A 16,224-nucleotide genomic window follows, 5' to 3' on the forward strand; every position below is an offset into this window, starting at 1 on the left:
CTAGAATTTTCAAATTCTAGCAGTCATTGAATATATAATGCACATTTTTAAATGCAGTGGAATTTGTATGTTTAATGATGCATGACCTGTTTTTATATTTTATTCAAAGTCATAGGTTCTTCATTTCCTTTTTGCTGAGTTTTATGCATTCTATGTAGATTTTAGATAAAAGCCCTTTATTAGGGTTTTTTTTTAAATAAATTGATATTTTGTATTGTCTTATCTATTATTTTAATGAGTGGTTTAGAAAAGTTATTCATCTCTGAACTTTAAAAGGATTTAAGTTCTTGAACTATAAGACCTATAAAAGCTTTTTAAGAACAAAAGCATCCCAAATTTTGTGCCAGCATATACTAATTTAGAAAACTTAAAAATATTAGATAGGATAGTTTAAGTAAGAATAGTTTAAGAATGTATAGGTATAATATTTCCAAATACTTTATATGCTTATGATAAATAAGAATTTAGCACAGGAACTTTGAGAGATCAGTCCAGTATGTTAGAAACATAGAAGTGGCCACTCTATCTTAACAAGGAGTAAAAGCATAAACAAACCGAAAAATTATCAGGGAAAACCAACTCCAGCCTGCATTAGCTTTCCACACTGAGCAAAGGGGAATACATAACTCTTGCTGCCTTGAGCCATCCTGTTCCACCTGAGGAGTGTGGTGTGGGGAACTGAGAAGCACTGGTTAGGGACATGGACTCATCAAAAGACTGAGACCTAATGATAGAACTAGAGAGTGCATTCCCTAGCTCTGCACTTTACCATTGTATTGCTAAGAGCCTATTTAAAGCATTCCATTCACATGATACATCATGTTCCCTTCCAAAAAGCTGCAAAGCATACTAGAAGGCAAAACACAGTTTGAAGAGACAGGCATTAGAATCTGTTATTGTTTCACCCCAAAATGAATTATGTAGGTATAAATTTAACAAAATGTGTAGAAAATCTGCTTAAGGAAAACTATAAAACTGTGAAGAATAGAGTCAAAGAGCAGGTAAATAAAAGGATGTTCCATGTTCATGGATAAGAAGATGCAATATTGTTAAGATTCCGTTTCTTCCTAAATTGATCTAACAAACCCAATCAAAATACAGCTAGCTATTTTATAGATATCATAAATCTACAAATATCTACACAATAAAATGTCTACAAATATCTACATATATAAATCTACATAATCTAAAGGTTAAATATCCAGAATAGCTAACTTAATATTTAGGGAGAACAGAATTCTAGGATTAACATTACCTAACTTTAGACTTTTTATAAAGACAGTGTGATATTTTGCAAAAGTATATGCAAATGGAAAAGAATAAGAAATCTAGAAATGCACACACACATAATTATACTCAACTGAGCTTTGCCAAAAGAACAAAAGTAATATTGTGGTGCAGAAAGAGCCTTCTCAATTAATGGTGCCAGAACAACTGAATATACATATATTAAAAATCAATCTAGACACAGGCTTCACACCTTCCATAAAAACTAACTCAAAATGGATTATAGAACTACATTTAGAATAAAAAATGCTAAAAATTCAAGAACATACAAGAAACCTAGATGTCTATGGATTTAGCTGTGATTTTTTAAGACACTAGAGGTGCATTCTGTGAAAGAGATTTTTAACAACCTGGATTTCTTTAAAGTGAAAAACTTCAACTTTGTAAAAAGTAAGATCAAGACAGTAAGAAAAGCTACACACTGGGGAAAATGTTGCAAAAGACACATCTAATAAAGGGCTTTTATCCAAAACATACACAGAAGTCATAAAACTCAGCAATAAGGAAATGAAGAACCTGACTTAAAAATGAGCAAAAGGTGTGAGCAAATCAAAGAAGATATGTGGGTTTGGGGTTGTGGCTCAGTGTTAGAGTATTTACCTTGCATGTTTGAGGCACTGGGTTCGATTCTCAGCACCACATAAAAAAATAAAGACATCGTGTCCATCTACAACTAACAAAAATAAATAAAGATATGTGAATGGCAAGTGAACATATGAGAAGGCATTCAGAATCATCTGTCATTAGGTAATTACATATTGAACAATGATGAATGACTACAAACAAATTAGAATGCTCAAAATCTAAATATTAAATGTTGGCAGTGTGGAACAATAGGAGCTCTCATTCATTTCTGGTGGAAATACAAAATGAGTACAGACACTATAGAATAGTTTGGTAGTTTCTTATGAAAGTAAATATATTCTTATCATACAAACCAGCAGTTACACTCCTTGATATTTACTCAAATGAATTGAAAATTTACATTTATAGAAAAACCTGCATGTGGATGTTTATAGCAGATTTACACATAGTTGCCCAAATTGGAAAGCAGCCAATATGTCTTTCAGTAGATAGGCAGCTAAATAAACTGCACGAAGACAAAAGAATATTATTCTGTTAAAATGAAATGAGCCATCAAACCATGAAAAGCACTAGGAATCTCTCTACTTATCTGGACAACAGTTGCACTAACAGAATCTGTCTGTTGTGATTATTTTGTAATTATTTTGGAAAACTGAAGTCTCTGCAACTTCCAGAGAATGGTTTGGATGTTAAATCTCAGTCAGTTTCAGCTCTTAACACAGTAGCAGCTACTTGTCCCCTACCTCAGGCCCTATAGTAGGGAACTGTACATATATTATGGAAGTAGCTTGCATAAACAAAACACCCTGTTCTTTAAATATCAGGGATAACTGTTCTGATCACTAACTATTGCTTCTGATCATAGAGATAGAGACAGAAGCAGGCACTGCTGCAACCTTCCCCCATTGTTGCAAGCCCCTCCCTATCTACCTAAAATGATCAAGAGGTTTTTTGTTTTAGTTTTTTTTTTTTTGCATTGGTGGATATTAAACCCAGGGATTATTTACCACTGAGCTACATCTCCAGCCTTTTAAAATTTTTTATTTTGACACAGGGTCTTACTATGCTTTGGGCCTCACGAAATTGCCGAGGCTGACTTTAAACTTGCCATCCTCCTGCCTCATCTTCCCAAGTCGCTGAGATTATAGGCCTGTGGCATACTACCTGGTTAAAGAGGATTTAAAGGGCTGACACCCTGCCCCACGGCCCCACTTTTTTAACTGTTAGGTTTTTGTGTTTGTTTGTTTGTTTTCTTTTTACCATTTTGGGAGCCAGCTATTGCTGACTGGAGAATTGAAAAGCAGCCACATATGCAGAGAAATTTAGAAAGATACTATGCATACCCAGGGAAAGCTACAAGCTTAGAAAAAAACAGAGAGCCACTAAGTTTTCTGCTAAGGCTGATCCTTGACAAAGAGCAAAAACAAAAGCAATAATAAGAAAATAAATAATAACAATAATAAATAATAAAATAAATAATAACAATAATAAATAATAGCAAAAACAAAATAAGTAAACCCTGGGGAGATGGAACATCTGATTTCTAGAGTTAACCACATTATTAGATTTAATTAACCAGTTTTCAACAATAACAAATCTTAAGTACTACAGAGAAGCAGGAAAGTATACTTCTTTTAATGGAAAAGAAAATAAATCAAGATAAAATTTTCCTGAAAAAGTTCTTATGACAGATCTATTAGACAACGACTTTAAAACAATTGTTTTCAAGCTGTTCTAGGAAGTTGTGGAGAAAATCAAGAAAGAGTGTATAGACAAAATGGAAATACTAACAAACATAGAAAATTGTATATGAAATTTCAGTGAACTCCAATAGGTCCACATTATGACACATTATAACTACATAATCATGTACATATTATGTAATTATAATTTAAAACCAAAGAAAAAGAGTGGATCTTGAAATCAGAAAGAAGCAACTCATCACATAAAGTTATCCTTGAGAAGATAATCAGCAGGTTTCTTATCAGACACTTTGAAGATTAGGATGTAGTAGGCCGGTTTATTCAAAGTGAGAAAAGAAGACAAATTGTTAACAAAATTTCATATATAACCAAACTACCTATCAAAAGTGAAGGAGACAAAGTAAGGGAGAAATTATGATACCCACACAAACATAAACTAAGAGAATTCATTACTGGGTGACATTTCTTGGAGTAGACATGCTCAAAGGAATCCATTTGAGGGAAATGAAACACAAAAGACAGTAACTCAAAAGCCCTACTGTCACGACCCAGGTGATGTTTATGCAGTTTCCCAGAGCTAGGATGATGGATGAGTTAGATTAGAAATATTAAAGATCACATCGCTTACACATCCACTGTTTTACATATTGCCATACTAGTGTCTGATGTATTCTGTTGCCTTTCCTATTCTCTACCGATGTGATTCTGCAATCTGTATACAGGGTAAAAATGGGAGTTCATAACCCACTTGAATCAAATGTATGAAATATGATATGTCAAGAGCTTTGTAATGTTTTGAACAACCAATAATAAAAATTTTTAAAAAAGAAATATTAAAGGTATGAGAAATTTGAGAAATAAAGACAACTTGGAAATAAGTGAAAAGTGGGATCTGATGGGGACTAGCTCTGATGGATACCAATTTTAACAAAGAATAAGAGCCTGTGTTTTATTTTTATAGGTAGGAACATCAAAAAGTTTTAGTGTGACAGTCTTCTTGAGGAAAACAGGCAGAATATGGGAAAAACATATTGTTTGCGGCTTGTCAGTTTATGCCTACCTCCTGTCTACCTCCGTGGATGGGCTGCATTTGAACCTAGGGCTGTCCAGCCAAGGCAGGGTGTTGGCATAATCTGAGCAGTCTCCATGGGTGGAATTTCACTTAGAGTTTCCAGAAAAGCAACACTCCTGTCTTGTGGCGGCTCAAACATAGCCATAATTCATACACACCCTACCAAAAACCCCAAAGATCTCAATAAAGGTGGACACAAGGGTAATTACAAAAGCTATTATTTTGAAACAGTAGTTTATAACTCCACTTTTTATGTTCTCCATGATTTATGAGCATAAAGCTTAAAGGACCCTCCAGGGATAACACAATCCATGGATGCTCAAATCTCTTATATAAAATGTCATAGTATTTGCATATAATGTACACACATCTTTCCATATACTTTTTTGAGTCTTATTTATTTATTTTTGTGATACTGGGAATTGAACTCAGTGTCTTACACATGCTAAGCAAGTACTCTATTACTGAGCTTCACTCCCATCACCTCCAGTACAGTTAAAAGCATCTGTCTGTGATTTATAATACCTAAGATGATGTAAATACTTTACTTAATAGTTATTTTACGATAATGTTTAGGGAATAATGACAAGAATGTTGTTCAGTAAATGTTCAGTAATATACTGTTCAGTAAAAGCAAATTTTTAAAAAAATATATATAAAAAATTATTCCATCTATGATTGAATTCACAGATGTGAGATCCATGGATACAGAGGGCCAGCTGTACTTGAAATGTGAATGGATTAAACTTTCTACGCAAAGACAGAGATTTGCAGAATGGATTAAAATGATTAAACTATATACTATCTACAATTAATACACTTTAAATTTGAAGACAAATTAAAGAAAGTAAAAAGATATTTCACAAAAAAGTGACAAAGAAAGTAGGGTGGCTGCATTAATACAAGGTAAAATTAACTGTAGTTCAAAAAAAAAGGCTAGAAGAGACAAAGAACATTATAAATAAAAAGCTGAATATATAAGAAAGACATAACTATATGACATTTATCAAAACATTAAATAGTAACTGACTGAAATAAGGAACAAATTCTATAATAAGAGTTGGAGAATTCAATATCACATTCTCAATGACCAGAACATAGATAATTAAGGAAATTAAGGATTCAACCATCAAATCAGTCCAACTAGATCTTAGACATGTACACAGAGCACCCTGCTTAACAACTTCATATACATTATTCTCAAGTACATATGGACATTTTTACTTTAAAATAGATGTTAGACTATGAATAAAGTCTCAGTATATTCTTAAGAAATAGGTATTATACAATGTATCTCTGTAATCACAAAAGAGAAGGATAGAGTTAGAAGGCAATAACAAAAAAAAAATAACTGGAAAATTCTCAAATTCATGAAATTTAAGCAACATACCCTCAAAACAACTTATACGTGAAAGAAGAAATTACAAGGGAAAATAGAAGATACTTAGAGATGAAAAGTAAAAACATAACATACCAAAACATAATAAAAAAAATAATAAATTTCAGAGTAAAAATAAATGAAATGGAGAATAGAAAGACAATGGAGAAAATCAATGAAACCAAAAGTTTATTCTTTGTAAAGATGAACACAATTGAAAAACCTTTATTATGATAGATTAAGAAAAGGAATGAGTAGACTTGAATTATTAAAATCATAAGGAAAAGTGGGGATATTACAAAACAATACTAAGAAGTATACACCAACAAATTAGACAACTTTGATAAAATCAACAAACTCCTAGAAACAAACAATTAACCAAGACTATACCATAAAGAAATTAAGAATTTGAATAGTCCTATAAGTAGTAAGGAAACAAGATAAAATAATAGAAATTCAAATTGGTTTGATAGCTCAAGTCTTTTTTTCTTCAATCTTTTTTTTATCATGGTAAAATAAATATAACTTAAAATTTACTCTTAACAATTTTAAGTGTACACCTCAGTGAACTATACCTCAATAGTAATAAATGTATTTTATTATGCAACCACCAACCATTACTGCCATTCATTTCCAATTTTTTTTTCATTTTGTAAAACTGAAACTCAAAAGCCATAAACAATTATCCCTCACTGCCTCCTTCTTCAGCACCTTACAACTGCTATTCTAAAGAGTATATATGTAATATATATATCTCAGAGTGTGGTGTGTGTGTGTGTGTGTGTGTGTGTGTATGTGTGTGTGTGTGTGTGTGTATCCTTGCATAAAGTTACCTGTTATTTAAAAAGGGTGCAGTGACTGTTTAATGGGGGATAGGACAGTCTTTTCCACTAATGAACAACAAAGTAATGATGACTCTTATAAAATATAATGTACAAAAATTAAAATGACTCAAAACCTGAATGTAAGACCCCAAACTATAAGTCTCTTAGAGGAAATCAGGGTAAAAGCTTTACAACATTGGATTTGACAATAATTTCTTACATATGATACCAAAGGCATAGGCATTCAAAGAAATAATAGATAAGTTGGATTTTATAAATATTAAAAAGTTGTTCATCAAGAAAAACAACCAACAGATCAAACAGGGAATCCACAGAATGAGAAAATAAGTTTGCAAAACATATCTGATAAGAGACTACTATCTCAAATATGTAGAGCACTTCTAAAGCCAACAGCAAAAAAAAAAAAAGAGAAAAAACAACAACAACAACAAAAAAACAAGACTTACTAGATTCAAAATTGGCAAAGTATTCAAAAAGACTTTTTTCCAAAGGAGATATGCAGATGACCAAATAAGCACATGAAAATATGGTCAGCATCACTAATCATTAGGGAAATGTGAATCAAAGTAACATACCTTTAGAGTGGTTACTATTAAATAATAGAAAATAACAAGAGTTGGTAAAGATGTAAAAAGATGTAAAGCAATCAGAACACTTCTGGTGGGAATGTAAAATGTAGCAGCTGAATTGGAAAATGTGAAAATTTATCAAAATATTAAAAATAGAATAACCACATAGTACAGATGTTTCCACTTTGGGACATATATCCCAAAGAATTAAAAGGAGCATCTTAAAGATCTCCCTCTGTCTCTCCCCACTCTACATATTCATATTAGCATATTTGCAATAGCTAATGTAGAAGCAATTCAGCCATCTATTCACTGATGAATGGATAAGCAAATTATCATGTATTGGATAAATAAAATATCACATTACAATATTATCCAGCCTTTAAAAAAATGGAAATTCTAAGATACATTACAATCTGGATTAAATCTAAGCATATTATGCAAAATGAAATAAGCCACTAACAACAAGACAGATATGTATTTTTTCACATATATAAGTTACTTTAGCAGTCAAAATCATAGACAGCTTTAGAATAGTGGTTGTAAAGGGCTGAAGAAGGGGAGGATGAGGGATAATTGTTTATGGATTTTGAGTTTCAGTTTTATAAAATGAAAAGATTCCTGTAGATGAATAGCAGTGATAGTTGATGGTTGCACAATAAGAATATATTTAATACTACTGAACTGTACACTTAAAATTGTTAAGAGTAAATTTTAAGTCATATTTATTTTACCATGATAAAAAAAAGGATTTTAAGATTGAAGAAGAAAAGAATTGGGTTTTTTCAAACCATGAAAAACATAAAGGAAACTTAAATGTATATTGCTAACTGAAAGAAGCTAATCTGAAAAGGGTAGGTCCTGTATCATTGTAACTATATGACACTTTGGAAAGGCAAAAGTATAGAGAAAGTAAAAAGATTAGTTGTAACCAAATTGGCAAGGGACAGGAATGAATAGGCAGAGGTCAGAAGACATTTTAGGGCAGTAAAATCACTCTAAACAATATACTACAGTGTCATTGTACATTTGTCAGAACCAATAGTAGAATACTAAGACAGAACCCTAATGTAGACTATGGACTTTGACAATGATACATTAGTATCACTTCATCCATTGTAATAAAAGTATCACCTCCTACTGAATGTTGAAAGTTGGGGAGCTTGTGTTATAAGGAAAGGGAAGGCTACAAAGTGTATTTGGGGATGCTTTATATTTTTGCTCAATTTTGCCATGAACCTAAAACTGTTCTAAAAATGACTTATTTTTTAAAAATGTACAAATTTAGCAGAAAGTTAAAATTTTTAAATGACTCTGATTTACATTTGTTTTTAAAGATCTCTATTTCCTTTCTAAATATAAACTCAATATTTTATTAAGCAAATCAGCAGTCATTTTTACTTACATAGAAATGCTATAATTGCTATATATATATAGCAATCATAGATCTCTAGCACAATCTACAAACCTATTTCATTTACACTGAGGCTGAAATGACATTTTCAGTGAAAAGAATATTACTGTAAAATAACCAATTGGAAAAAACCCACTATATATATATACATATATATATATATGTATATATATTAATTTATACTGAATGCTATCTCTTGAAGAAATGTAGTGTCATTAGAGGAGGAAGAAAGGATTTTTCTGTAGAAGTTTTGGAATATTTGTAAGCTCTCAAATATTGATAGTACTGCTTCTTTATCATGACAATTTTTCACTTCAAATAATTTATTTACTTCTGGTAAACTTTTCACTGGTTCTATCCAGATAAGGGGTTTTGTGGGACAAGAACAAAGAACTGGAGAAGAAAGTAGATTATTTCCAGATGCAGAAGCATGAAAGAGTAAAGATAAAAGAAAGTAGTGTTGTAAATTAATGTTAATGGTACATTGGAGAAGATATAACTGATTGACATTTACTAATTTCTTAACATTAAGGAAGAAGAGAGCTGGGAATGTATTCAGTGGTAGAGTGCTTTTGTAGCATGTGTGAAGCCCTGGGTTCTGTCCTCTGCAACACACGCACATGCACACACACACTGAAGAAGCTAATGAGAGACACCAAGAAAGCAGATAATAAAGAGACACTAAGTTATGGTTTCCATAACTGTATGAGCTATCAATGATTTGGGATAGCTTGCTTTAAATTTCTGGGTAGCAGAGTAGAAAGAGAAGACTACAGCTATTATTAAGTTTTAGGGTTCCAGGGAATACACTGAACAAGCACCTAGAAACTCTTACCCTACATCTTACATGGATATATTTTGTATATGTGATGATTTTACATATTTTGATTTTGACATTAACATTATTCTGTTAAAATAATATAAAGCTTTTGAACATCATAAACTAGATGTAGACTAGATATTGGCTATTAACTATATAATGATGGTATAAATTCTACCTTTTAAAGGAAGTTTTTTTTTTGGCAATAATTTTTTTGTGGATGTCATTCATGAGATAACTATATAGAGTAGCACTCTGCCTAGGTATGTTTTTGGCCTTAGTATTATTTTCCAGTTTGATGGATTTTCAATATGATCATAAAACTTACAATCAGACTCACTTCTATAAATATAAATCATCTATGGTGTTTATACTTTCTTCTCTCCAGTATTTTAGAAGAATCTTGAGTTTACACTTAGATTCATAGAATTTTTGAACTGAGAGAACACTTGTAGAAAATGCAGTTCAAAAGTATATTTTAGATTCAAGAAATAGAGACCTAAGGTTGATGGCTGACTCCAACTTGTATTCTGTGCTTGATGCAAAGCTGGGTCTCATTTCTTATTTATTTAGTCTTGGCTTTGGGCTGCTTCTGCCATGCTTCATGGTCTGATTTCTGGGACTGGTAACAGAAACATCTTCTGCCTTGTGCCATAATCCATTCTTATTCAAATATAAACTATTTTCCAACCTTTTTCTGACCCCTCTTTTAACAGTGAGCAATGTTATTGATCCAGCTTCTATATCTATCTTGTGTACTTCAAATACTTTTTGTGAGCATAAAGAGTTATGTAAAACGCATGTAGTTCTGTGACAGAGGTCAGAATCCCACCAACACTAGCCCACACTGTTTTAAATTTGAATTTGCTGCCTTAAATGAAATACCAGTATTTAAAAATTGGTACATATAACAGAAAAATATGGATATTTCAGTTTTTCTCAGAAGTTCCATTTATCTGGCATATGGGATAGCTATTTCCAATGGCACTAAAATTGTTTACATAGGTAAAATGTGTGCCTTCTCTTCCACTATAGTTCCTATAACTCCTTATAGGTTTCTCAGCCTTTGGCCAAGTATCTCATGTAATTCATCATTTTATGATCTCTTGCTCCTGTAAAATGTTTTGAGGTCTACAAGTATTGGGGAATTTCAATTCCTTTTCTCTGAAAATGTATGGTGAGATCTATAGTAGTAACATTTTTTTCAGGGCACAAAGGTGTGGATTAGAGAAGACATGAAAAATGATAGTGTTTGTCCAATAATAAGAATTACTGAAACTTTCTTCAAATTTGTTTTTCAAGGCAAGCATGTCCCAGGTAAGGCAAGTGGGATTGCTGGCTGCTGGATGTCAGCCATGGAACAAAGATGTGTGTGCTGCCAATGGAGACAGGTTTGCATATTGTGCTACTCTGGCTATCTATATTTATCAGGTAACATAATGCTAATTCTTTTCAATTTTTAATTGTAACAGTTAAAATGATCATTTAATTCATAGTTGTTTAAGTTTTTTCACATGAAAAGCATAATTGCTATAATTTAGTTGCTATTTCTATTTTTTTATTTTTATTGGGCTTTCAAATGCTCAGAAAATGTTTATATCATCTTATTAGTAAATTTGAAATGAGAAAATTATATCAGTTGAAGGATGTGGATAGTCTATTAGAAATCATCACATGAAAATCAGTGTGGATACATTTCAAAATATTTTTGAGAGAAAAATCTTTATAACTACTTCTTTAAAAAATTCCAGTTGTCACTTATCAATTCCCAATGTACAAAGCCAGTGTCTTCATGAATTTCTCTAAATAGAGGAGCCATAAACATCTTAAATCCAAGTTTAGTCTTTCTCCTGAACCCCAGAGTCAAATTCTCAAAGGGCTAACCTTTCGTCTAAACCAGAAATGTTAGTCAGAATGACTCACTTCTACGTACCTCCTTTGCCCTTGGTAACCAAGAGTAATGTGATATATTGTATTTTTCAGTATCTTTCCTACCTGAACTACCTGAACTATATAATATTCTCTTAATAGTCTCTCTTCCTTTCATTTGTTTTTTCCATAATTTTTGCAAATATCAATTTTAAAGTCTTTAATTGCCATTCATACCATAATATTACATCTAAACTTCATATTATGACTTTTTTCCCCCTGGTATCAGGAATTGAACCTAGGGGTGTTTAACCACTGAGCCACATCCCCATCCCTTTTTCCAATTTATTTAAAGAAAGGACCTTGATGAGTTGCTATTGATCTTGCCATCCTCCTGCCTCAGCCTACTGAGCTACTAGGATTTCATGACTTTTAACATCTTGTGACCATCCTGTGTGCTTTTCTTTTACTCTGTGCTGCAGACATACCAACCAATTGCATTTTATAAAACATCTTAAACTCCTGTCTCCTTTTCATTAATTTATCAGTTTGCCAACATTGCCTGTGGGGGGAACATTTTCTCATCTTTCAAATCTCACCTGAAATGTAAATTCTTTTTCATATTCTGCCTTTCCCCCTTCCTTATGAGAGAGGATTTTCATAAAATGAACTCTGTTTTTCCATTTATTATAAATGAGGCTGCCTTACCTTTGCATTCTTAAACATTTGTACACTCTCTAGCACTTCATAGATAATTTATTAAATGTCTTAGATGAATGAGACCACTCTCTTTTAATCTTCAAACATCAACTATTTCAGTTGACTGAAAAATAATGCTTTATTCTGAAGAATAAATAAGAGTAAAATAATGCTTTATTCTGGAAAATACTTTTTATTATTACATAAGTTTATTACAAATTGTGCAATGGTTTATTGAAAATTGAAGAAACAATAGCATTCATCCATAAAAACAATTCATTTCCACAATATAGAATAAAATTGTGTGTAGTCCACTTATGAAGACTGGAAAAGTCTAACAATGAAGGTGTGATTTTAATATCACTCACAATCTTTCACTTCCCATCCCTTCTCTATGTAAGACAATAGAAAGCTTCCTTTTTTTTTTCCCCCTCTCATCTAAGTCCTTGAAACCCTGCATGTACTCCTATTTCTCACTCCCAAATTCCTTCTATAAAATTTTTTGCCTAGCTAGTCTCAAGTCCCCCTCCTAAAGAAAAGAAGTATGTCAGGCAAAGCAGACTGTTTCTCTCAGAGGTAAGGATGCTAAGAAACTGAACAGGTTTAGGCAAGACAATTTTTTCAAGTTTTTATGTCTGAAATTTTATGATAGCATTTTTGACAAATGTTTAGGAAGTTAAGCTAAAATTATGAACATAAACTTATGAATGAACTCAAAATTATGCTCATTTACAAATTAACTTGAGTGTCAGTTCATTAACAGTGTGCACTGTAGCAACTTGTTTCAAAATATTCCAGTAAACAATTGCATTACTAAATGATAATATTGACATTAAATTGATGTTAATATAAATTTATATTTTAAATTATACATTATATATAATTTATATTTACTTTCATGTGACCTAATTTATATAATCATACATATAAATTTACATAATAAATTAATATTGTGTTATGTGATCTAAAGAGATTTGAAAATTCTGCTACATAAATAGAAAATGTTATGATTTCAGAATAGATGTTTATTAAATAGTACCTTGTACAAACAGACTGAATAATCAAAGTCCAAAAATAATGTCAAATTCAAGATAATGACTGTGATGTATTATTAGATTTTTCTGAACATTAAGTAATATTCCTAAATGGCTTTTGAATATTTACTTTATAATGCACCAATATATTGTATTAAAGTTCTTTAACATTAATTTATGCTCCCTCTCGATGTAACAGTACAGTTACAACACCAAATTGTAAATATCATAGGAATTCATTAATAATTTAATCCCTACAAGTAGTTCAGTATTCTCTAGTGTGCTTACAAATACTATTGGATACTTTGTGGTAAAATCAAAGAAGGTCACTGATTTTTATATTTTTATATTTATTGTATTTATAGATATTTATAGACTGAATTTTTAATATGTATATACCAGATTTTTCTGTTACATTGTATATATTCACAGTATCTACCACGGCTAACATAAATTTCTGAATAATTTAAAACTTAAAAACCTGATCATTTGTAAATAGACAGAAAACACAATTATGTATTTAAATAGGCTCATGTAAAATTATTATTGCTCTAGTGCCATTCAGATTAAAACCAGTAGTACGGGTTATCTTTAATAATGCTTTCATCAAAGTTGTCTAAGAATATTTGAAACTATAAAAGAAAAAGAATTTATAGGAGACAAAGCCTTAGGAAATAATTAGGACATTAGTCAAAATTTTATATACAAAGATGTTTACTGCACCATAAATGTGATAGCAAAAAGCAGAAGTTACTTAAGTGCAAAACCATAACATCAAGGTTTGTTCTTCAATATCAACTGACCCTCTTCTCATATCAGATTAGTTTGGCAAGATAGCAGAAGTTTGATCATATAGAGTACAAAGCATTACATGACACTAGAAATGCAACTGAGAACAAACCATGCAAAATCTTATTGTGGGAACAGAGGAAAGGGAGAGGTCATAAAATCAGTAAACAAATAATTAAGTAAATGTTTCAGGAAGTAATGTGTTCCATGAAAACTACAAAACAGATAATAAGATAATGGGATAGGTTCTGGGGAGAGTTATTAATTTAAATAGCATAGTCTGAAAACATCTCTCTAAAGTGGTACTTTTCAAATCAGACCTGAACAGGTAAATGAATAATCATGAGCAGATCAGTGGGGAGAGTATTAGAAGAAAAGAAAACAGTGAGTATCAGGCTGTATGTAACATGGAAATGATTTTACTGGGAGGAATTTTATATCAGATTAGTTCGGCAAGATAGCAGAGGTTTGATCATGTAGAGTACTGAAGGTTCTGTCAGCAGTTAGAATTTTACTGCAAGTATATGGTTAAATAAATATTGATTTTTAAAACTTTCAGTAACCCTGAAATGATCACTACAAGATGACACATATAGTACAATCCAAAACATGATACAAAAGGTAGAGAAATTACTTAATCTACTAATTAATTCAGGCACATTTTCAAATGAAACAGGAAAATATGGGCTATTCATTTTATTCACTTACATATAAAAATACAACCTAATTCAAAAAATGACACAAAAAGGGTTAAGGATTCATTGCTCTGGAAGAGTTGTATATCTTAATAATATAGGGATAAGCATTTGATTTATTTAAAAATCCTAATTTTTTGTACAACATAGTTTAATTTTTAAATTCCAAAACCAAGAGGTTTTTTTACTCTTCATAAATGGATATAGCCATGGAAAATGTAATAAAGCTCTGAATTCTTGTGCATTTGAATGTAAAACATTTTCATTAATTTTAATTTATGTTTTATTTTTCATTCTCTCATTTTACCCCAAATGTTTTTTTCTGCTGATCAAATATACTTAAATAGACCAAGACTTAAAATTTGTTCATCTATTTATTACTAGGTGAAATAATTTTTATGTATGTAGCTTTTTTTATATAACGTGATTATTAATGGATAATGCATTATTTTAAAAAAGTACTAAAATGTTTTATTTATTTTGTTTTAGTTGGATCACCGTTATAATGAATTCAAACTTTATGCAATTATGTCTGAACATAAAAAAACAATTACAGCAATCTCTTGGTGTCCACATAATCCTGATCTGTTTGCAAGTGGCAGTACCGATAATTTAGTGATCATTTGGAATGTTGCAGAACAAAAAGTCATTGCTAAACTCGACAATACAAAAGGTACATTTATTATTGAAATTTATCTTATTGGATAAAACCTTTTATTTCAACAAGCACAATTAGTTTTATTAATTTAGGTTTCTAAAATTGTGTTTTAAAATTTCTAATAGTAACTGATATAAGAAATATATTTCACATGTTTGTACATGTGTGCAAAACTTGAAATAAAATTTCATGAAATAATTATACTTGGAACATAAGATAAAAACTTAGTACCAAATCATTTTATTAATTTTTAAATATAAAACTTTCAAAACTAATATGAAAACAATAATTAGAAAAGATATTCTTAATGGGACAAGTAAAAAGCCTTGCCTGTTTACTAGTGTATTTATTTCCTCCTAATAATGCAGACAATATTCTGAATGTATTTAATGTATTGTTTAACTGTTTTCATGCCTTTATGTGTAATTCAGTCAAGGTAGAAAGTCCTAGTTCAAACAACAAATAGATCGTTGTGAATTTGGATAATGTCATATTCTTTCTAATTATCATTTGGAACTCCTATTTAATCTTAACCCATAATGATGATAATTATCATAATAGTAAATGTTGTAATAATGAACTCTTTCTGAGCACCAAGCATATAGCTCACTTGATTATGATTTTGTAAGATAATGCTGGATATATTTTCTATATTAAGCTTTTCTCTGCAATTAATGAAAATAAAGTAGATAAGTGAGATATGACAATTTTACTAACTTTATTTTATTCAAAATTTCTTTTTAGTGGGTATGTAGCAATGATATTAGGAATTCATAGGCAATTAAAATTTTGCTTCCATAATAAGAA

The 16,224-nt window shown here is 30.9% G+C and overlaps 1 protein-coding gene across 7 annotated transcripts in view; it reads left to right on the top strand.

Annotated features, from left to right (window-relative positions):
- Wdr17 (WD repeat domain 17) overlaps nucleotides 1-16,224 on the top strand; it is an 89,848-nt gene that overhangs the window by 19,653 nt on the left and 53,971 nt on the right. For all 7 annotated transcript variants that reach the window (XM_005325530.4, XM_078030999.1, XM_021726514.3 and 4 more), the window contains 2 exons: nucleotides 10,976-11,104; nucleotides 15,249-15,432. In XM_005325530.4, the coding sequence (XP_005325587.1) occupies nucleotides 10,982-11,104; nucleotides 15,249-15,432 (307 nt within the window). In that variant the 5' untranslated portion in view covers nucleotides 10,976-10,981. The remainder of the gene's footprint in view (nucleotides 1-10,975; nucleotides 11,105-15,248; nucleotides 15,433-16,224) is intronic.

Source organism: Ictidomys tridecemlineatus, chromosome 14 (genome assembly GCF_052094955.1).
Source record: "Ictidomys tridecemlineatus isolate mIctTri1 chromosome 14, mIctTri1.hap1, whole genome shotgun sequence".
In the NCBI taxonomy this organism is placed as follows: Eukaryota; Metazoa; Chordata; class Mammalia; order Rodentia; family Sciuridae; genus Ictidomys; species Ictidomys tridecemlineatus.